The 23,461-nt window shown below is 39.5% G+C and overlaps 2 protein-coding genes and 1 pseudogene across 2 annotated transcripts; 2 read left to right on the top strand and 1 right to left on the bottom strand.

The window, feature by feature from the left end:
• Positions 1-22,972, bottom strand: part of LOC137721224 (clathrin light chain 2-like) — a 43,881-nt pseudogene extending 20,909 nt beyond the window's left edge.
• LOC137721413 (putative receptor-like protein kinase At3g47110) lies at positions 1,191-4,616 on the top strand. Its single transcript, XM_068460506.1, has 2 exons — positions 1,191-3,912; positions 4,131-4,616. The coding sequence occupies exons 1-2, from the start codon at positions 1,215-1,217 to the stop codon at positions 4,544-4,546; spliced, it is 3,114 nt and encodes a 1,037-aa protein (XP_068316607.1). The 5' UTR covers positions 1,191-1,214; the 3' UTR covers positions 4,547-4,616.
• LOC137721285 (putative receptor-like protein kinase At3g47110) lies at positions 13,304-16,988 on the top strand. The gene is made up of 2 exons (XM_068460390.1): positions 13,304-16,163; positions 16,390-16,988. The coding sequence occupies exons 1-2, from the start codon at positions 13,421-13,423 to the stop codon at positions 16,803-16,805; spliced, it is 3,159 nt and encodes a 1,052-aa protein (XP_068316491.1). The 5' UTR covers positions 13,304-13,420; the 3' UTR covers positions 16,806-16,988.
• Positions 22,973-23,461: the final 489 nt, after the last annotated feature.

Below are 23,461 nucleotides of genomic sequence, written 5' to 3' on the forward strand. Positions count from 1 at the left end.
TTTGGAGGACTGAGTCATGGATGCTTTCAAATTAATTAAACTCTTGAGTTATATTTTAAAAGCTGACTGTAGCATGAAAACAACATAATCTGAGTTGAAACAAATAATTAACGGAATGAATATTGGCTCGCAGCCGGAGTATTAGGCACTACCTTGCCATCATCATTTAACATAAACAGATTGTTACTTCGGCTGCGAGGGATGAAAGCAATTAAAATTACTCTTCAACATCAACTTGAAATGTATGCGTCAATTTGTTCTTCTTGCCTCTAGCGCCACGACTCCGTTTCCCCTTTCCATTGATCATAGCCGCCTGCGAAAGTATGCCAACAACGGGCAGGGCTTTTATTTTCTTCTCAGAGGTTTGAAAGTGAGATTCATCTCGATTCTTTCTTTTTAAAGAAAACTAATGAAAAGAGTATGAAAACTTTGAGTTTTAACGATAAGGACAAAATAAAGGGTAAAGTGAATAGTACTAGAATTGACTTTTTAGTGTAAACATGTAGTTTTTCGTTAAAGTGAACAGTATTGTAGACTTTTCATTAAAATTCCCATTTTTTTAATTCCCCACCAGTAGCACGTGCAGGGCATACCACACGACTGGGTGTCGAAACTTCAGTTGCTATGGGCTGAGAGGTGGAATTCATGAGAGGTGGGTCAGGCAAAGACTCACCATTCTCAAGCTCAATGATTCTTAGCAACCCACTCGGCCCAGATTTACCTTTAGAGTTTGAGTTTTAAGCAAGTGGGCTATCTAGTTGCCCGTCGGCATTTTTGAAGGCCCAAGGGGGGACCTTACGTGGATCATACGAGCTTTTTTCCAATGAGAGGCCATTCACCGCAACAGTGAGGGTCCCATTGCGATAGTGTGTTCCGTAGCTTTTCGAACGGTCCATATTACCCCAGTGAACAAGATAAGCTTTCCTTGGTGAACCATTGGACACGTCAGCATTGGCAGTGCTGTTGTAAAGCTCATTGATCGCAGGAATTGTCGCATAATCACCAATAGCGACAGAGGAGGAGGTGCCACATACGTCTGAGCTAATATAGTGAGTTCATATAATTTCGGGCCCTTTCGTCCTTCACATACGCATAATCACCGACCAAGTGCTGTTGTACAGTTCATATAATTTCCAGTATGTACTTATTATTATCTGGCTAATATAGTGAGGAAGGCATGAGTTGACACGAGCCTTATTTCGCAGAGCGCATACATGGGGTTCTCGGATATCATTATTATTATCTGGCTAAATCTCATGCAACTGTTTCTCCTGATGGTTACTTCATCCTCCTTACATTTAGGAGGGAATGAGACAGATAGAAAGTCCTTGCTTACATTTAAAGCTGAAATTGTGAATGATCCACTGGGCATTCTTAGCTCATGGAATGAATCCCTCCACTTCTGTCGGTGGCAAGGCATTACTTGTGGCCGTAGGCATCAGAGAGTCACCGTGCTGGACCTCCAATCAAGTCGGCTGAACGGTCAGCTATCCCCCTACATCGGAAACTTGAGCTTTCTCAGAACCTTAAACCTCCAAAACAACAGCTTCAACAACACCATCCCTCAAGAAATTGGTCGTTTGTTCCGTCTGCAACAACTACTCCTTGAAAACAACTCCTTCAATGGTGATATTCCATTCAACATATCACGTTGCTCTAACCTCCAAATACTTGCCATAGCTGGAAACCACCTTAGGGGAAAACTTCCAATTGAAATTGGCTACTTGTCCAAGCTTCAGGTACTTTTTTTAAGAAACAACTATTTAAGTGGGGAAATCCCACCTTCTTTTGGAAATCTTTCTTCTCTCCGGGTGTTAGATGTTAGAGTAAATCATCTGCATGGAGGTATTCCGAATAGCCTTGGCCAGTTGAAAAGACTAACAGGTCTTGGATTGAGTCAAAACTATTTGAATGGTAACATCCCTCCCTCCATATACAACCTCTCATCAATTACAGTCATTGTTGTGCTTCTAAACGAACTGCATGGAAATCTTCCTCCTGGGTTGGGCCACACTATATTTCCAAACCTCAAAGAATTTCATTTCTCGGACAACCAATTCAGTGGACCGATACCAAATTCAATCTCCAATGCCTCAAGCCTTTCACTTTTTTCAATCTCATCCAATGAGTTTACTGGAAAAGTGCCTAGTCTGGCACGCCTATCAAATTTGTATGCGTTAATGCTTGCCAAGAACAATCTTGGAAAGGATGAGGAAGGTGACTTGGATTTCATCTCTTCTCTAGTTAATTGCACCAAATTAACGTACTTTGTATTTAATGACAATAGTTTTGGAGGAGTGCTACCTGAATCCATCAGCAATCTCTCAACAGAGCTCAAGCAAATGGTATTTGGTCGTAACCAGATTCGTGGAAGAATTCCCATAGGAATCGGAAATCTAATCAACTTGGAGGCACTAGGCTATGACGATAACCTATTGTCAGGCACAATACCAAGTTCTATTGGTAAACTGAAAAGGCTGGGTGCTCTGTATCTGAACGAGAATAAACTATCAGGTATCATCCCATCTTCTATTGGAAATCTAACTTCATTGACGAGGTTGATTCTCATGTCAAACAAGTTAGAAGGCAACATACCACAAAGTCTCGGAGAATGCAGGAATCTTTTACTTTTAGTTCTTTCCCAAAATAATCTTCGCGGTCAAATTCCTAAAGAAGTTATTGGTTTAGCATCCTTGTCACAAACTTTGGATCTATCCAGCAACAAGCTTACTGGATCCATACCAATGGAGGTAAGCAACTTGATGCATGTAGTTGTCTTGGATGTTTCTGACAATAGGTTATCTGGGGAGATTCCGCAAAGTTTAGAGGGTTGTACAAGTTTAGCAACTCTGAATCTGAGTGGAAACTCATTGCAGGGGACCATTCCTGAATCCTTGAGCTCTTTGAGAGGGATTGAGGATTTCGACCTCTCTCGCAACAACTTGTCTGGCAGTATTCCCAGCTATTTGGAGAGTTTCCGCTTCTTGGTGAATTTGAACCTCTCGTTTAATGATTTTGAAGGTGCATTACCAATGAAAGGAGTTTTCGAGAATACAAGTGCACTTTCTGTCACTGGAAACTCACGGATTTGTGGAGGTGTACCTTCTTTAAGATTGCCCAAATGCGTCTCCAACCATTCTAAGCAAGGCTTATATTCTAGGCTGAAAATAATTATCTCAGCTGCTTGTGGGGTTGTTGGATTGAGTTTTGCGATTTTGTTTGTGATTCTTTACCGATCAAGAAAAGCAAGAGGAGTGAAGTCAACTTCAGGATCATCATTGGGGGTTTCACTTTTGAAGTTGTCCTACAGAGATCTCCTTAAAGCAACTGATGGGTTCTCTGCAGCCAATTTGATTGGTGCTGGTAGTTTTGGGTCCGTATATAAGGGAATACTCGATCAGTATGAAGGAAGAATTGTCGCAGTGAAAGTACTCAATCTTCAAAGTGCAAGAGCTTCCAAAAGTTTCATTGCTGAATGTGAGGCTCTGAGAACCATTAGGCACCGAAATCTTGTCAAGCTACTGACTGCCTGTTCAAGCATCGATTTTCAAGGGAATGATTTCAAAGCTTTGGTTTATGACTTCATGGTGAATGGAAGTCTCGAAGAATGGCTACATAATTCAGCTCAACGGGGCGACAATCCAACCAATCTGCAAAAGAATCTGGATCTTATTCAGAGAGTAAACATTGCAATTGACATAGCGTGTGCTCTGGATTATTTGCACAACCACTCTCACATGCCAATAGTTCATTGTGATTTAAAGCCAAGCAACATTCTCTTGGATGGTGACATGACTGCATGTGTTGGTGATTTTGGTTTGGCAAGGTTCCTCCCAGAGGCTTCTTGTCCATTTCCTGTGCATGAAAGCTCTTCCAATGCAATAAAAGGCTCCATAGGCTATACAGCCCCAGGTAAATTTTTGTGACATATATACACACACACAAAGGAGATTTCTTTTATTTTTAGCAGTAAATTCTGAAGTCATACATAAAAAATTGTCCGTGTTTTTGTGAAAATAAATACACATACACATATATTGTTTATGCTTGGACGATGTTTCTGTTTATAGCATGAGTTTTTGAAGTCACACATAAGAACCTAGCTGTGTTTTTGTGCATATAACTTAAAGAGTATGGAATGGGAAGCAAGGTGTCAACATATGGCGACATGTATAGCTACGGAATCCTGTTGTTGGAGATGTTAACAGGCAAGAGGCCGACAGATAACATGTTTAAAGATGGTATGGACCTGCAATATTTTGTTACGATGGCTCTACCAGAACGTGTGGAAGAAATATGTGATCCACTACTTGTTCAAATAGAAGAAAGCAGCAGCAGTACTAATCCCACAAGTAATAGGGGGAATCAAGTCCCAAATGATCAAAGACAAGGGGTTGTGGAGTGCTTGACTTCCATTGCAAGAATAGGAGTTGCTTGTTCTGCAGCAATGCCGAGAGATCGAAGGGACATAAGCAATGTTGTCACTGAGTTGTGTCTAACAAGGGATGTGCTAACTGGAACAAGGAGGCCTAGAGAGCATCTGTGATCACGGCCCCGAAGTAGCGAATCCCATGACGTGCTTCTATTTTTCATGGTGATCTTCTTAATGATGACGGGGAGGAGTTGAACGAGGGAATTGAATTTTCTTTTGTTGCAATTGGTTTTTTTGTATGTTTAACGTTCTTATTAAAATATGTAATTATTCATATTTTCATTTCCATAATTTAAGTCCTGCATCCATGACTGAGTCCTAGGGCAAAACTAATAACAATCTTAAGTTTTCTTAGGTTTCGAACTCATTTCTAGAAATTTTTCTAGTGGTATCGGAAGATTCAGATCGATTTCCAAAGGCTAATTTAGTCTCCAACGTGTGGGCAGTGGCATATGCAGATTTGTCTGTAAGAAATATGAATAAAAACTATCAAGGAGTTTTTGAACTAGATTTGTCTGTAAGAAATATGAATAAAAACTAGCCTTTGATTTTCATTACGAGACGAAGGGCTGTGATAATTTGAACTAGGACACCTAGTGCGCATATGATCACAGCCTAACTAGTACTTAGTACGGAGTATAATTAGCTTTGTTGGAAGAGCGACATGCCGAACATCAGGATGCCTTAGAGACTTAAAATTTAGAAATTGGACCATTTCACTTCATTCGAATTCTTAGAATTACTAGTTTTTCATTTTTGATGCAATTTGTGTTTATTTTCAGTAACACTATTTTAAAATCAAGAAGTACATCGTGTTTTTGTTTAGCTGCAATCGCCTTGATCCTTTTTTTTATTTTATTGATTTATAAGCATAGACCGTCACCAATTTCGAACTGTTAGGAACTACAGATACTAGTTCGACGATAAATTCGACAGACCCTCACCGAACTATTCGTTGGACCCAAAAATGATTCATTCTTTTCGCTCCCTAACATCAGTAAGAGTTTTCAATTTAGAGTATGAATTTTGGGTTTCTTTGTGCATGCTGCATTTTCTGATTCTTTTTGTCCTTTGGAGGACTGAGTCATGGATGCTTTTAAATTAATTAAACTCGTAAATTTCGAGTTTGTTTGTTCTTCATTTTTTTCAAGAATCTGTAAATCACGGATTGTTGGCAAATTTCGAGTTTGTTTGGAGGATTGAGTCATGGATGCTTTTAAATTAATTAAACTCGTAAGTTATATTTTAAAAGCTTACTGTAGCATGAAAACAACATAATCAGATTTGAAACAAATAATTAACGGGGTATGGGTCCAATAATCTTTTCTTAGACCACCTGTTTAGATAACAAATTATTCTCAAATGAATGAACCTTCTGGGAAGGCTTCATTTCCATTGTCTCGTCTCTCTCTCTGTGGGAATTTCAACAGAGAGAAAGACGGGACATCAACAATGTAGTAGCTGAACTATGACCGGAAAGAATATTAGTTCGCAGCCAAAGTATTAGGCACTACCTTGCCTTCATCATTTAACATAAACAGATTGTTACTAGTATAGACTGTAGAGTATTGAGAGTCAAGGCTAATTAAAAACATTAGTGTCTTTGATTGTTGTATTGACTTTGTCATCAAAACTTATTCGGCAAAACCGCGTTGATCCGACGTTTCCTTGACTCTGATATCCAAAACTTCTAATGAATCGCAAGAAAACGATATCTATGACTATGAGGAGGGATAAAAGCAAATAAAATTACTCTTTCAACATCAACTTGAAATGCATGCGTCAATTTGTTTTGGTCTGCACTGAGGGTTGCTTACACAGACAGCTCTTATCCAACACAACCGTGATAACAGAATAAGTGTTGTTGCAAATTCTTTTGATGTATAACTATTTGGGCCCAAAATAATATTGTTGGGCCGAGTGTAGGTTTGTGTTCGGCCCAAAGCCGTGTCAAAAATACTACGGGCTGTCTGGTGATTCCAGGCCATTCAGCAGGGATGGTCGAGTCCTATTACAAGAAGGAGTAGTTCAGATAAGCAAAGGGGTCGAGGAAGTCCTAGTGCAATTAGGATTCTCGACCAACAATGAATAAAGCCCCAAAAAGGGGTGAGTTCAAAGTCCTAATGGGAGTAGGGTTGTTCGAAGCAAAGTTGGAACGAAACAAGAACTCCCAATCCAGATGTGAGTTTAATTCAATCTCAAGAAGGAGTTTAATTCAATCATGCAACAATTCGGGACCTTCAATTCGATACACAATTGCTCTGCGCAAAACCTCTCAAACATCTTGAGATTTTTTATTTTCTTGTTCCCGCCGACACATCTTCAGTTTGGATAAACAACACTGTGAAGGCAACCGGCGAACACCTTCAATTTGGATAAACAACACTGTTGCCGTAGAATCAGCCGACCGAGGAGCACCTCCAGTTTAGATAAACAGCACTGCGTCGAGGCCGACTGGTTACCTATCCAAGTCTCGGTCGAGAAGGGTTTTCGAATCCTTATTGGCAGAGGTCATCTTATTAGCCTTTTCGGCGAAGTAAGGTGTTAAGAGTTATGACATTCGGCGTATTGGACGCCGAGTGATTTTATGATTGGATACTCACGAGTGAGTTTTAGAGTTCGGCATTCTAACGGCCGAACCACATTCACCATCAAGACATACATCACCTTTGAGTACTTGTGTCCGTATAGTCTGGTGTCGATTAGACGTGCTTATACTCTTACGAATATAATCACTGTGACCCAGCGCCGACAATTTGTGAACTTCGCAGAACTAGCAGCCTTGTCTTCAGGCTCGAGAATCCAAAGGCTGAGATCTGTTCCTTCCTCAGCCGTAGTCGCAAGATACAGAAGTCAGCAATGCGCTCAACGCAACATCAACAAATTTTACTCCTAGACCGAGCTCGGCCGACGAGTTGGCACGCCCCGTATTTAACCGAAGGACGTAATTAGCTTATTAGTTACTCGGCCTACGCGCCACGTAGGTTTTTGTAATTTTTAGGGTCAACAATAACACTGCTGCTTCATCATTGGAATTTATTTAAGGGCGTAAATGGGGTTCCCAGGTATTGTTATTAGCGTTTGGTCAATTTTCATGCAACTATTTCTCCTAATGGTCACTTCATCCTCCTTTACTCTGGGAGTAGATGAAGAGGATAGGCTGTCCTTGCTTGCCTTTAAAGCTGAAATTGTGATTGATCCCATGGCCATCCTCGCCTCCTGGAATGAATCACTCCACTTCTGTAAATGGCCTGGCATTTCTTGCGGCCGCAGACACCAGAGAGTCATGGTGTTGGACTTCCGATCAAGCCGGTTTAGGAGGTCAACTATCTCCCCAAATTGGAAACTTGAGCTTCTCAGGACATTAAACCTCGAAAAAAATAAATTCAGCCACACCATCCCACAGAAATTGGTCGTTTGCTCCGGCTACAACAACTACGCCTTGAAAACAACTCCTTCAGTGGTCATATTCCATTCAACATATCGCGTTGCTCTCACCTCCAACAACTTGGATTACCTGGTAACGCTCTGAGTGGCAAACTTCCAATTGAAATTGACTCATTGTCCAAGCTTCAGGTACTTCATTTAGGCAGGAATAATTTAAGTGGGGAAATCCCACCTTCTTTTCGTACATCATCCCATTTCGTCTGCCCCATTCTGCAAGTAATTTACGTCCGTTGGACGCGAATTCCAATGTCTGTAGAATCACTAACTGAACACGAGATGCGTTGACTTGCATTTGCAGGAAGTCATGCAAGATCCACACATAGCAGTAGATGGTTTCACATACGAAGAAGGTGCAATACGAGGAAGGCTGAAGAGCGGCCACAACACTTCGCCGATGACAAATATTCGGTTTATGCATATTTTATTAGTGATTTTGATGCCACCAACGTTATCTCAGTGTATCACTTTTTACATTTTATTCAGCTTCCTCTGGTAATTGTACTTAATTAATAGGATTTTAGATGTTTTCATTCTCGGTTCTTTTAGTCAGTCAAGGTATTAATTTGTTTCAATTAGGCTCATGAAGTTTAATTAAACTCTTCATTTTCAATTGTACCAATTAGGCTCATAATGTGGTTCAAAGAGCTCCAAGACTCACCCAATTTATACTTTTTACGTAAAATTTCTTTCAAAAAGTTAAAACATCATTCAGTGTAAATAATATTAATCATTTGTAATAATCTTTTATCCTTCTGAAACATATTTTTTCATGCGGTTTCTAATCCCGCAGCACCGCCCAGACAATATTTCTAGTGAAAACTATAAGAAAGAAGAATCCTTATTTTAGTTACACTGGAGAGATTGAACATGATCATTCAAAAAAAAAAAAAGAACAATATTTTTCAATTTGGGTCGGAATAATGGAATTATTATATGGGCATTGGTAGGAAAGTGCACTCGCAAAAATATCCCCTTTGTAGTTACACATCACACTCCATTAGAGCTGCCGCAATACGACAACCGTGCTAACGTTTCGCTTTCTAGTGAAAGCTACAAAAGTTATGATCTTGCGGTAAAATTTATGAAAAACCAAGCCCAGTGGATGTGGGGAACTATGCGTCAACAATTTGTGGCTCTTCTTCAACACCAATTTCGATCAATTATTCAATGAACCAGCAATCCAAGAACGAATGAAATAAATACACTATTAAAAACAAAAAATAGCGCTAATCATATATTTCGGAGAGTTTAATTTGGTCTAACCTTCTCCCTTTCCCTGTTAGCAGCCTTGTTATTTTCAGTAGTGATCTTCCTCTTCTGGTAGAATCCCACCTTGAATTCATCTGCTTCCTCGATTATCTGAACCAACAACTCCTTTTCCCGCCTTTCCTTCTCCTCGAGCTGAATTGCATTCTGCCTGAATGTCACAAGAGTTCGGATTACGAAAACTCCCTTACAACCTCACAGAATTCAACCATTTATTTTTCCACCACCTTCTATGCAAACATAAAACCATTTTCTGATAGTCAATAACTACACATTGACAACAACCACGAATCTTTTCAGCTTCGAATTGAGCCCCACATTCTTATACAAACAATCGGCATGTTAAATTCATAAAGATTTCAACAAGTCTATATTTTTTTTTTTTTTTTTTGATAAACATTCAATTTAACAAGTTGATCTATATCAGAAATATAATCACTGCTGACCAGGCATTTAATTTTTGGCGCAACAGAAAGATCAAACCAAATCAAAACCAAGAACTTTCAACTGAATTGCACAAAAGTCAAAATTTAATTGCTATACAGAACTATTGGTTCGATCTCAAACAATCAAAATTCGAAACCCTACCTCCTCCATTCTCTGAGAGCGAAGCCCTCCTTATGCAGCTCCGACGGAGGCGGCAAAATCGGATCGTCGGACCGCTAAAACCTCCTCAGGTAACCGTCGTCGTCGAACGGGCGAGTTGACACTGTGGTCAGGACGGAGTCGTCTTCGGGCTGAGTGAACGAGGCCATGTTCGAGTCAAATGTACTGACACGCAAGAAACGTCTCTGTCACTGTCTCTGTCTGTGGCTCTAAACTGCCGAGCGAATTGCTTGCAGAGGCAAAAATTACGCGGGAGAAATATCCGCGGGCTTTGAGTTGGGCTTAGGCCGGCTGATTGGGCTTTCATTAGTTCAGCCCAATACAATGTTGCCCAAGAAATAACCGAAGATCTCTCTTTCGAACATGCATAATTAGTTTGCCATTGCCCTTTCTTTGACCTCCAGCCCGCATGCCTCGTCTTTACGCCATTCGGCCTGAAAATCCAGAGAGAACAAAACAGCCGCTTTACAGACAGTTCTTGTCACTGAGACCCCAAAAATTACCGAATATAATTATAATACAGGGTAACCAGACCAAGTACAACCCAAATAAATAGAGAGAACTAAGCCTAGATTTTTTGCAAGTTCTTTTTCTTGTAAAAACTCAGCCTCTCTGGTTCACAACCCCAGCTTTATTTCGCAGCGCCCATACTTGCAACTGTTTCTCCGGATTTTCACTTCATCCTCCTTACTTGCATTTAAAGCTGAAATCTTGAACGATCCACTGGGCATTCTTAGCTCCTGGAATGAATCCCTCCACTTCTGTCAGTGGCAAGGCATTGCTTGTGGCCCCAGACACCAGAAAGTCACCATGCTGGACCTCCAATCAAGCCGGCTGATAATGATATGTTCAAAGACGCTATGGAATCTTGTTACTAGAGATGCTAACAGGCAAGAGGCCAACAGATGACATGTTCAAAGACGGTCTGAATCTGCACAGCTTTGTTGTGAATGCAGTTCCTGAACACGTGGAAGAAATATGTGATCCGCTACTTCTTCAAAAAGAAGAAAAACATGGCAGGGATCAAGGGCAAAAATTTGAGGAGTGCCTGATTTCACTTGCAAGAATAGGAGTTGCTTGTTCTGCAGCAATGCCGAGAGAGCGCAAGGACATGACCAATGTTGTATCTGAGTTGTGTCTTATAAGGGATGTGCTGATGGGAACCAGGATGCCTTAAGAGACTTTTAGAATATAGAAATTGGACCATTTCACTTCATTCGAATTCTTAGAATTACTAGTTTTTCATTTTTGATGCAATTTGTGTTTATTTTCAGTAACACCGTTTTAAAATCAAGAAGTCCGTCATGTTTTTGTTTAGCTGCAATCGCCTTGATCCCATTTTTCTCTTGATTTATAAGCATAGACCGTCACCCACTTTCGAACCGTTAGGAACTACAGATACTAGTTCGACGATAAATTCGGCAGACCCTCATCGAACTATTCGTTGGAGCCAAAAATGATTCGTTCTTTTCGCTCCCTAACATCAGTAAGAGTTTTCGATTTAGATTATAAATTTTGGGTTTCTTTGTGCATGCTGCATTTTCTGATTCTTTTTGTTGTGGAGTGCTTTGTCCTTAATTTTCTTCAAGAATCTGTGATTCACGGATTGTTGGCTAATTTCGAGTTTGTTTGGAGGACTGAGTCATGGATGCTTTCAAATTAATTAAACTCTTTGAGTTATATTTTAAAAGCTTACTGTAGCATGAAAACAACATAACCAGATTTTGTAGAAAAAGGTATGTAGGCTAAAAAATATATTTGTTATTGATACGTGAATGTGGAAAAATGTAAGAGAATGCTTTTTTTTCTCATTATGTTTCTCTACAAGATTACAAGAATATATATACATGATACAAGTGTGTAGGTAGGACAAGGTAGCCGTCCTAGTGTGTAGGTAGGACAAGGTAGGACGGCTGTAGGACGGCTAGTGTGTAGGTAGGACAAGGTAGGACGGCCGTAGGACGGCTTGACGGCTGTAGGACGGCTTGACGGCTGTAGGACGGCTTATTCTTCCAATAATATTATTATATACAATTACACAAGGACTCCAACCATATTCCTTATTTATCTAACAGATTTGAAACAAATAATCAACGAAATGAATATTGGCTCGCAGCCGAAGTATTAGGTACTACCTTGCCATCATCATTTAACATAAACAGATTGTTACTTCGGCTGCGAGGGATGAAAGCAATTAAAATTACTCTTCAACATCAACTTGAAATGTATGCGTCAATTTGTTCTTCTTGCCTCTAGAGCCACGACTCCGTTTCCCCTTTCCATTGATCATAGCCGCCTGCGAAAGTATGCCAACAACGGGCAGGGCTTTTATTTTCTTCTCAAGGTTTGAAAGTGAGTTTCATCTCGATCCTTTCTTTTTAATTCCCCACCAGTAGCACGTGCAGGGCATACCACACGACTAGGTGTCGAAACTTCAGTTGCTATGGGCTGAGAGGTGGAATTCATGAGAGGTGGGCCAGGCAAAGACTCACCATTCTCAAGCTCAATGATTCTTAGCAACCCACTCGGCCCAGATTTACCTTTAGAGTTTGAGTTATAAGCAAGTGGGCTATCTAGTTGCCCGTCGGCATTTTTGAAGGCCCAAGGGGGGACCTTACGTGGATCATACGAGCTTTTTTCCAATGAGAGGCCATTCACCGCAACAGTGAGGGTCCCATTGCGATAGTGTGTTCCGTAGCTTTTGGAACGGTCCATATTACCCCAGTCAACAAGATAAGCTTTCCTTGGTGAACCATTGGACACGTCAGCATTGGCAGTGCTGTTGTACAGCTCATTGATCGCCGGAATTGTCGCAGGAATTGTCGCATAATCACCGATAGCGACAGAGGAGGAGGTGCCACATACGTCTGAGCTAATATAGTGAGTTCATATAATTTCGGGCCCTTTCGTCCTTCACATACGCATAATCACCGACCAAGTGCTGTTGTACAGTTCATATAATTTCCAGTATGTGGGGTCCTTTCGTCCTTCACACACGTATGCCTTCCGCGAAATTATATGAACTTGGTCATGGCTAATATGGTGCAGAAGATTTAGAAATTAGAAGTTACGATAATGAATTTATTAATATAAAAATTCTAAAAGGAAGGAACTCGGTCATCTCATGCCAGCAGAAGTTGACAAAGTAGATAAAGAAGCCCATAAAATAACTAAAATTTTGGGAGAGAGTGAAACGTAGACTGAGATTTACATCTTGGGAAATTTTTTTTTTTTTTTCATGGGGTTTTACAATTTGGCTGCCATGGTTATCAATTTCAGAGAGGAGTGAAACAACTGGAATTTGGGAAGCCCGGCTTCTGGTTTTCATCAGGTAGAGGGAAGACGGGGGGAGAGGGAGAGAGAGAGAGAGAGAGAGTATCAAGTTTAATTGTGATTTTTTAAATTTTTTATTGTATTAGTGGCGGGACCCATATGCAAATTTGGAATTTAATTGAAAATACGGGTGGAGACTCGGTTTTTGAGCGAGCCCCCGTGGAATTTCCCAAAGAGAAATAACGGTAAGCGTAGAAATTTGACCGCTTGACTTGTTGAAGCCCGCAGAGTGAGAGTCACGGCCCCCAAGTGTAAAATATTGGAGAATGTCTCACTCCACAAAGTATCTGTATTAGGCTCATTGAGCTAAGACTAGAATTTTTGCAAGGTTTTTTCATGTATAAACAGCCTCTGGTTCTTGACACGAGCCTTATTTCGCAGAGCGCATACATGGGGTTCTCGGGTATCATTATTATTATCTGCCTAAATCTCATGCAACTGTTTCTCCTGATGATCACTTCATCCTCCTTACATCTAGGAGGGAATGAGACGGATAGAAAGTCCTTGCTTGCATTTAAAGCTGAAATTGTGAATGATCCACTGGGCATTCTTAGCTCATGGAATGAATCCCTCCACTTCTGTCGGTGGCAAGGCATTACTTGTGGCCGTAGGCATCACAGAGTCACCGTGCTGGACCTCCAATCAAGTCGGCTGAACGGTCAGCTATCCCCCTACATCGGAAACTTGAGCTTTCTCAGAACTTTAAACCTCCAAAACAACAGCTTCAACAACACCATCCCTCAAGAAATTGGTCGTTTGTTCCGTCTGCAACAACTACTCCTTGAAAACAACTCCTTCAGTGGTGATATTCCATTCAACATATCACGTTGCTCTAACCTCCAAATACTTCGCATAGCTGGAAACCACCTTAGGGGAAAACTTCCAATTGAAATTGGCTACTTGTCCAAGCTTCAGGTACTGTATTTAAGAAACAACTATTTAAGCGGGGAAATCCCACCTTCTTTGGGAAATCTTTCTTCTCTCCAGTCGTTACGTGTGTCAGAAAATAATTTGCGTGGAGGTATTCCGAATACCCTTGGCCAGTTGAAAATATTAAAATTTCTTGCAGTGGCTGTAAATTATTTGAATGGTACCATCCCTCCCTCCATATACAATCTCTCATCAATTAGAGGCATTTCTGTGCTTCAAAACGAACTGCATGGAACTCTTCCACCTGGGTTGGGCCACACTATATTTCCAAACCTCCAACAATTTTATTTCGAGATCAACCAATTCAGTGGACCGATACCAAATTCAATCTCCAATGCCTCAAATCTTTCAGTTTTTTCAATCTCATTCAATGAGTTTACTGGAAAAGTGCCTAGTCTGGCACGCCTATCAAATTTGTATTCGTTAATACTTGGCAAGAACAATCTTGGAAAGGATGAGGAAGGTGACTTGGATTTCATCTCTTCTCTAGTTAATTGCACCAAATTGACAGAGTTTGAATTTAGTGACAATAATTTTGGAGGAGTGCTACCTGAATCCATCAGCAATCTCTCAACAGAGCTCAAGCAAATGTTATCTGGTGGTAACCAGATCCGCGGAAGAATTCCCATAGGGATCGGAAATCTAATCAACTTGGAGGTACTAGCCTTTGAGGGAAACCTATTGACAGGCACAATACCAAGTTCTATTGGTAAACTGAAAAGGCTGGATGCTCTGTATCTGAACGAGAATAAACTATCAGGTATCATCCCATCTTCTATTGGAAATCTAACTTCAATGACCAGGTTGGTTCTCATGTCAAACAAGTTAGAAGGCAACATACCACAAAGTCTCGGAGAATGCAGGAATCTTTTACTTTTAGTTCTTTCCCAAAATAATCTTCGCGGTCAAATTCCTAAAGAAGTTATTGGTTTAGCATCCTTGTCACAAATTTTGAATCTATCCAGCAACAAGCTTACTGGATCCATACCAATGGAGGTAAGCAACTTGATGCATGTAGTTGTCTTGGATGTTTCTGACAATAGGTTATCTGGGGAGATTCCGCAAAGTTTAGAGGGTTGTACAAGTTTAGCAACTCTGAATCTGAGTGGAAACTCATTGCAGGGGACCATTCCTGAATCCTTGAGCTCTTTGAGAGGGATTGAGAATTTCGACCTCTCTCGCAACAACTTGTCTGGCAGAATTCCCAACTATTTGGAGAGTTTCCCCTTCTTGCTGAAATTGAACCTCTCGTTTAATGATTTTGAAGGTGCATTACCAATGAAAGGAGTTTTCGAGAACACTAGTGCGCTTTCTGTCACGGGAAATTCCAGGATTTGTGGAGGTATACCTTCTTTAAGATTGCCCAAATGCGTCTCCAAGCAAGGGTTATCTTCTAAGCTGAAACTAATTATCTCAGTTGCTTGTGGGGTTGTTGGATTGAGTTTATCGATTTTGTTTGTGATTCTTTACCGATCAAGAAAAGCAAGAGGAGTGAAGTCAACTTCAGGATCATCATTGGGGGTTTCACTTTTGAAGTTGTCCTACAGAGATCTCCTTAAAGCAACTGATGGGTTCTCTGCAGCCAATTTGATTGGTGCTGGTAGTTTTGGGTCCGTATATAAGGGAATACTCGATCAGTATGAAGGAAGAATTGTTGCAGTGAAAGTACTCAATCTTCAAAGTGCAAGAGCTTCCAAAAGTTTCATTGCTGAATGTGAAGCTCTGAGAATCATTAGGCACCGAAATCTTGTCAAGCTACTGACTGCCTGTTCAAGCATCGATTTTCAGGGGAATGATTTCAAAGCTTTGGTTTATGACTTCATGGTGAATGGAAGTCTCGAAGAATGGCTGCATAATTCAGCTCAATGGGGCAACAATCCAACTAATCTGCAGAAGAATCTGGATCTTATTCAGAGAGTAAACATTGCAATCGACATAGCTTGTGCTCTGGATTATTTGCACAACCGCTCTCACATGCCAATAGTTCATTGTGATTTAAAGCCCAGCAACATTTTCTTGGATGGTGACATGACTGCATGTGTTGGTGATTTTGGTTTGGCAAGGTTCCTCCCAGAGGCTTCTTGTCCATTTCCTGTGCACGAGAGCTCTTCCAATGCAATCAAAGGCTCCATAGGCTATACTGCCCCAGGTAAATTTTTGTGACATATATACACACACACAAAGGAGATTTCTTTTATTTTTAGCATTAAATTCTGAAGTCATACATAAAAAATTGTCTCTGTTTTTGTGAAAATAAATACACACACACACACACACATATATTGTTTATGCTTGGACGATGTTTCTGTTTATAGCATGAGTTTTTGAAGTCACACATAAGAACCTAGCTGTGTTTTTGTGCATATAACTTAAAGAGTATGGAATGGGAAGCAAGGTGTCAACATATGGCGACATGTATAGCTACGGAATCCTGTTGTTGGAGATGTTAACAGGCAAGAGGCCGACAGATAACATGTTTAAAGATGGTATGGACCTGCACTATTTTGTTACGATGGCTCTACCAGAACGTGTGGAAGAAATATGTGATCCACTACTTGTTCAAATAGAAGAAAGCAGCAGCAGTACTAATCCCATAAGTAAAAGGGGGAATCAAGTCCCAAATGATCAAAGACAAAGGGTTGTGGAGTGCTTGACTTCCATTGCAAGAATAGGAGTTGCTTGTTCTGCAGCAATGCCGAGAGATCGAAGGGACATAAGCAATGTTGTCACTGAGTTGTGTCTAACAAGGGATGTGCTAACTGGAACAAGGAGGCCTAGAGAGCATCTGTGATCACGGCCGGATTAGTGAATCCCATGACAGTGCTTGTATGTTTCATTGTGATATTCTTAATGATGACGATGAGGAGTGGAACGAGTGAAGTGAACTTTTTGCGATTGTTTTTATGTATGTTTAAATGTTCTTATTAAATATGTAATTTTTCTTATTTGCATTACCATAATTGAAGTCCTGCATCCATGAGAGCAACTCCAGCGTTGGAGCCCTCCCCCCTGGCAATACACTATTCAATCCACCTAATGAACAGTAACTGCCCTTAATGAACAGTAAGTAGCCCTGGCAATAGAATTTGCATCTCCACCGTTACACTTCAATAGCCCTGGCAATAGGCAATAAAATATTAGTATTTTTTTTTATTATAAAATAATACAAAATAATTTTAATTGTAATATCGGATAAGATTTTTAATCGTTCTCGGTGCGCCACGTGTCATTATCCGAAGTATTATTAAATAATACAAAAGAATACAATTATTGGTGATGGATTTCTGATAAGATTATTAACCAATCACGTCGCGCCACGTGTCATAATCGGTTCACAATCTTTGAGGATAGATTTCCATCAGATTTTTAACGAATGACGACATGCCACGTGTCATAATCCGTTCACAATCTTTGAGGATAGATTTCCATCAGATTTGTAACGAATGACGGCATGCCACGTGGCATTATGCAGAACCTAATCATTTCTGAATCCTCTATATAATCCACCATCCATCCTCACAAATCTCACACCAAAATTCTCAAGATCTCTATCGTTATTCATAGTTTCTGCTTCCTTATTCACAAAAATTTGTATCATTATTCATAGTTTCTGTTTCTTTCTTTCAATGTCGTCTTCTTCTTCCTCAAGGATGATGTGGGAATACAATCAGGAAGAGGAAGAATTGTTTAACGAATCTGAAGCAATCTTCAATCACCAGAGGGTAAGAAATGAGAGGGAAGAGGATGAGGAGCGTCAAATGAGAAATGACGAAGTAAGAAGGGGCAGAGCCTCACATTCCCGTCGAGTCATCCAAGCTGCGGCTCAGATCTGCAGGCCCAGCCGTTCCGGAAACCTTGATAGAAGCAGGCAACGACGAGGTATGGAACTCTTGGATGATTATTTTGTTCCTAATAGTGCATTCCCTGATACGTACTTTAGACGTCGTTTTAGAATGGAACGACATTTGTTCAACAAAATCATGATTGCTGTTTGCAACCATGATTCTTATTTTGTGCAAAAAAAAAGATGCTTTTGGTGCTATGGGTCTACTGCCTGAGCAAAAAATTACTGCTGCCTTGCGGATGCTTGCATATGGAGCATCTGCAGACCAAGTGGATGAGATAACGAGGATGGGGCAATCAACCATTCTTGAGTCCCTGATGAGGTTTTGCGGAGCAATCGAATCTATCTACACCGCTGAGTACCTTCGCAAACCTACACACATGGACTTGGAGCGGCTGTTGAAGAAGGCGGAGATGCGTGGCTTTCCGGGGATGATTGGAAGCATTGATTGTATGCACTGGACGTGGAAAAACTGTCCAAGTGCATGGCAAGGCGCTTACGGGGACAGAAAAGGAGCAAAAAGTATCATTCTGGAGGCGGTGGCATCTTTTGATACATGGATTTGGCACGCCTTTTTCGGGGTCCCGGGAGCTCAAAATGACATCAACGTCCTTGCCCAATCCCCAGTGTTCAACGATGTCTTGCAAGGAAATGCACCAAAAGTTACGTATGAGGTCAACGGACGTATGTACGACGGGCCATACTACCTAGCTGACGGCATCTACCCGCGCTGGTCAACCTTTGTCAAAACAGTGCCACGTCCACGGAGTGCAAAGGAAAAACACTTTGCAAGCTGTCAAGAGGGGTGCAGGAAGGATGTAGAGCGTTGTTTCGGTATCCTCCAAGCTCGCTGGGCGATCGTCAGGGGTGCTGCCAGATTGTTTGATGTAGAGTCGCTTCGATCCATCATGATGACGTGCATCATTCTTCATAACATGATTGTGGAAGATGAGTACGATTATGAAGCCGTTGATGAATATGAGCCAGACCCGATGAACAATTCAAGAACACGTATATATTGTGCTCATGACGCCACCGATGAGCCCGTGCAACATGAGCCATTACAAAGGGATGGACGTTACAATGAAAGGCTCATTCAACGATATACTGCATTTCAAATGCCAGACATGCACAATGCCCGACAAATTGACTTGATAGAGCACCAGTGGGCATTGAAACAAGCTGAAGATAATTAAGTTCATTTAGTGTGTTTTTTTTTAATTTGGTATGTTTATGTTATTTTATTTGGTGTGTTTTATTATTTGGTATGTTTAAGTAATTTTTTTATGTTTATGTTTATGTAATTCTTAGTATATGTAATTCTTAGTATGTTTATGTTTATGTTTATGTTTATGTAATTTTGTTATGTTTATGTTTATGTAATTCTTAGTATGTTTTATGTTTATGTTTATGTTTATGTAATTTTGTTATGTTTATGTTTATGTAATTCTTAGTATGTTTATGTTTATGTTTATGTAAAGGACTTTTAATTAGAACGATGGACTTTTAATTATTTTATACAAGGACTTTTAATTTGAACAATGGACTTTTAATAAATAACTTACCAAATTAATTTGAATAAATATTCAAGAAATTGGAAACAACATAAATAATACAAACAATAAATAATAAATTACAACCCAAAGTGATTGGAAAATTATGGGCTCCGATTACAAAAAGTACTTTATTCATCATCACTTAACCAATTTGTGGTGCTAGGATGATCTTCTGTTGCGGTGCTAGAACCACCTTGGCTTGCTATTGCTTCTCTTGCACGCCTCCTTCGCACAACGTCCGCTTTCTCTGATTTCCAAAAAAATTTAGAATTTGGAGACTTCCCTTCTAAAGACATGTTCATAATCTCACGATCTTGTTGAGCCCGTCTTTCTTCTCTAACATGTTCCCTTTCTTGCCTAAGTAGCTCTCTTTCTCTCTCATTAGCATAAAATTCTCTCTCAACAGCTGCTTGTTTTGATGCCTCTCTAGCCTTTTCAGCCTCATCTTTCGCCAGGTCCCTTGCCAAAGTCAATTCACCTTGGCGAGTAAGTTCTTCCATGAACTTTGCATAATCGTTCTTGGAAGCACTACCTTTTCTCTTTGAAGCCTTCTTACCTTGAGGCCTAATTGGAAAACGGGTCGAACCCGACGCGCGTTCAGGGAGGGGCGTTTCGGGCACTTCTTCTGCATCATCTTCATGAACATGATCGGGTGTAGAGTGTAGAGGGGTGCTGTTCATGTGCACTTCTGGACCGACTGGCACAACTCTAAATTTAGGACAATCTTTGACAATATTCCAACATTCCCACCGGTTGAATGATTTATTTTTGCTTTTGGTTTTGGCAGCGTACCAAGCTTGTGCTTGAAGTTCCTACACAATAAAAATAAGTAACAAATAAATAAGTAACTAGGAAATACATACATATATATATATAAGTAACAAATAAATAATTTTAATGAAAATAAGTAACTAGCAAATATATACATATATATATAAGTAACAAATAAATAATTATAATGAAAATAAGTAACTAGCAAATATATACATACATATATATATATATATATATATATATATATATATATAAGTAACAAATATAATGAAAATAAGTAAGAAGGCTTCAAGTTTAGTAAATAATGAAAATAAGTAACAAATAAATAATTTTAATGAAAATAAGTAACTAGCAAATATATACATATATATATATAAGTAACAAATAAATAATTATAATGAAAATAAGTAACTAGCAAATATATACATACACACATATATATATATATATATATATATAAGTAACAAATATAATGAAAATAAGTAAGAAGGCTTCAAGTTTAGTAAATAATGAAAATAAGTAACAAATAAATAATTATAATGAAAATAACTAACTAGCAAATATATACATATATATATAAGTAACAAATATAATGAAAATAAGTAAGAAGGCTTCAAGTTTAGTAAATAATGAAAATAAGTAACAAATAAATAATTATAATGAAAATAACTAACTAGCAAATATATACATATATATATAAGTAACAAATATAATGAAAATAAGTAAGAAGGCTTCAAGTTTAGTAAATAATGAAAATAAGTAACAAATAAATAATTATAATGAAAATAACTAACTAGCAAATATATTCATATATATATAAGTAACAAATATAATGAAAATAACTAAGAAGGCTTCAAGTTTAGTAAATAATGAAAATAAGTAACAAATAAATAATTATAATGAAAATAACTAACTAGCAAATATATACATATATATATAAGTAACAAATACATATATATATATATATATATATATATTTATATGTCATTTTAATCATAACATGGGGCTAGAGTTCCAAGTTTAGTAAATAAATAATACAAACAAACAAATAAATAAATAATACAAACAACATAATTATAATGTAACAAATAAGTAACAATAAATAATAAATTGTTACCTGATCCGAGTAATTTTCCCCACTTCGAATATTATTACTAGCTTGTGCCAAAGCGTCTCTCCACGTACTAAACGATTGGCTAAGTAATTTCCAACGACTGGACATCGATTCTTTGGTTCTTTTCCCACCAATTTTCTCAAGAAAACTGGTATGAATAAGACTCCACATTTCTCGCAACTGCATCTCATTACCCGTAAGCGAACTATGAGTAACTTCAACCCAGCTAGTACACAACGCAACATCTTCAATAAGCGACCAATTCGTACCTGCACCAGTGGTCATTTTGTTGAAAAAAAATGGATTCAAACTTTGAGACAAAGAAAGGAATGTGATTGAAAGTAGTTGAGAAAATATGAAATTGTTGTGTAAGGTAGATGAGAATGAGAAGGTATTTATAGAAAAGTAAAAACAATTTTTTTTACAATTTTTTTCAGATTTTTCAGATATTTTTTTGAATTTTTTTGAATTTTTTACATTTTTTTTAAATTTTTTATTCAATTAATTAATCTCTGCCGTTGGATATAAAAAAATTTGAATTCCAACGCTCCAGATTGTGCCACGTGTCACAACGGTAACTTTTCAGATTTTTTAAACTATTTTTTCATTTATTTTTTAATTTATAAAGCATTTTAATATCCACCGTTGATCTCAGATCGAACGGTGGATATTAAATCTGACATTTTTTTTTTTTTTTACCGTTGAGATCTAACGGTCCACATTAAGTGACCGTTAGGATCTAACGTACCGTGGGAAGCCACGTGGCTTCCCAACGGTAACTGACAAAACCCTTTTTTTTCTGATTATTGTGTCGGGACGCGCCCCCACGCGCGGGTGGGGTGCACGCGCCTGACACAAAAAAAATTAAATAATACGCTGACGCCACCCTGGCGTCAGCATGGCGTCATCCTCAGCTCGGGCTCAAGGCCTGGCAATCCCTCACGGGCCTGGCCCTCGGGCCTCCCCCATCCCCCGGCCTGCCTCACGCTGGAGGCCATCCACCGGCCCTCGGGCCTTTGTTCTGGAGACTGTCCCCCGAGCAAAAAGCTACGGTGGGAATGCTCTGACCGAGTCCTCCAGCAAAACTAATAACAATCAGTTTTCGAAGTCGTTTCTAGAAATTTTTTATAGTGAAGATTGGAGCGATTTCAGAGGGCTAGTTTAGTCTTTTAACGTGTGGGCACTGGCAGATTTGTCTGTAAGAAATATCAAACCAAATCAAAACCAAGAACTTTCAACTGAATTGCACAAAAGGAATCAAAATTTAATTGCTATATAGAACTATTGGTTCAATCGCAAACAATCGAAATTCGAAACCCTACCTCTTCCATCCTCTGAGAGCGAAGCCCTCCTCAGGCAGCACCTCCGACGGAGGCGGCAAAATCGGATCGTCGGACCCGCCAAAACCTCCATCAAAGCCCTGTCCATTCGATTCGGCGTAGATCGACGGAGGAGAGAAGGCCTCCGACGTAGCTGAATGGCGAAAGCATCGCCTGCGGCGGAGCCGTGGAAGATTGGGGAATCGGTGGCGGAGTCCTTGAGCGACTCGGTGTCGAGGAGTCAAATCGCTGGGAGGGGAGTCGGAGGTCGTAACCCAGATAACCGTCGTCGTCGTCGAATGGGCGAGTTGAACCGGTGGTCGGGACTGAGTCATTGAGGGCATGATCAAGTCAAATGCACTGACACGTAAGAAACGACTCTCTCCGTGTGGCTCTGAACTCCAGAGCGAAATGCTCGCAGTGGTAGAAACTAGGGCTGGAAAAAAATCCCAAAAATCCCAAACCAAACCGAAAAAATCCCGATCCCAAACCAAAAAAATCCCAAACCAAAATTCCCGAAAATTTCGGTATGTCATCCCGAACCAAACCGAAATTTTCGGTATGGGATTCGGGATTACATCTCCATTTTTTCGGTATTCCCATACCGAATAGAAATAAATATTATATAAATATTATTTTTTAATTATAAGAGAATTATTTTTTAATTAATGGTATTGGTAGCCACTAGTGTGATTAATCTTTGTCTCAACTAAATAACTAATGTTTGTTTGTTCAATTTGTTTGTTTCTATATTCCAGTTGTCTCAACTAATGTGATTAATCTTTGGATATTAGTTTCCTGCATACCTAGCCACTAGTGTGATTAATCTTTGGATATTAG

Source organism: Pyrus communis, chromosome 16 (genome assembly GCF_963583255.1).
Source record: "Pyrus communis chromosome 16, drPyrComm1.1, whole genome shotgun sequence".
Classification (NCBI taxonomy): Eukaryota; Viridiplantae; Streptophyta; class Magnoliopsida; order Rosales; family Rosaceae; genus Pyrus; species Pyrus communis.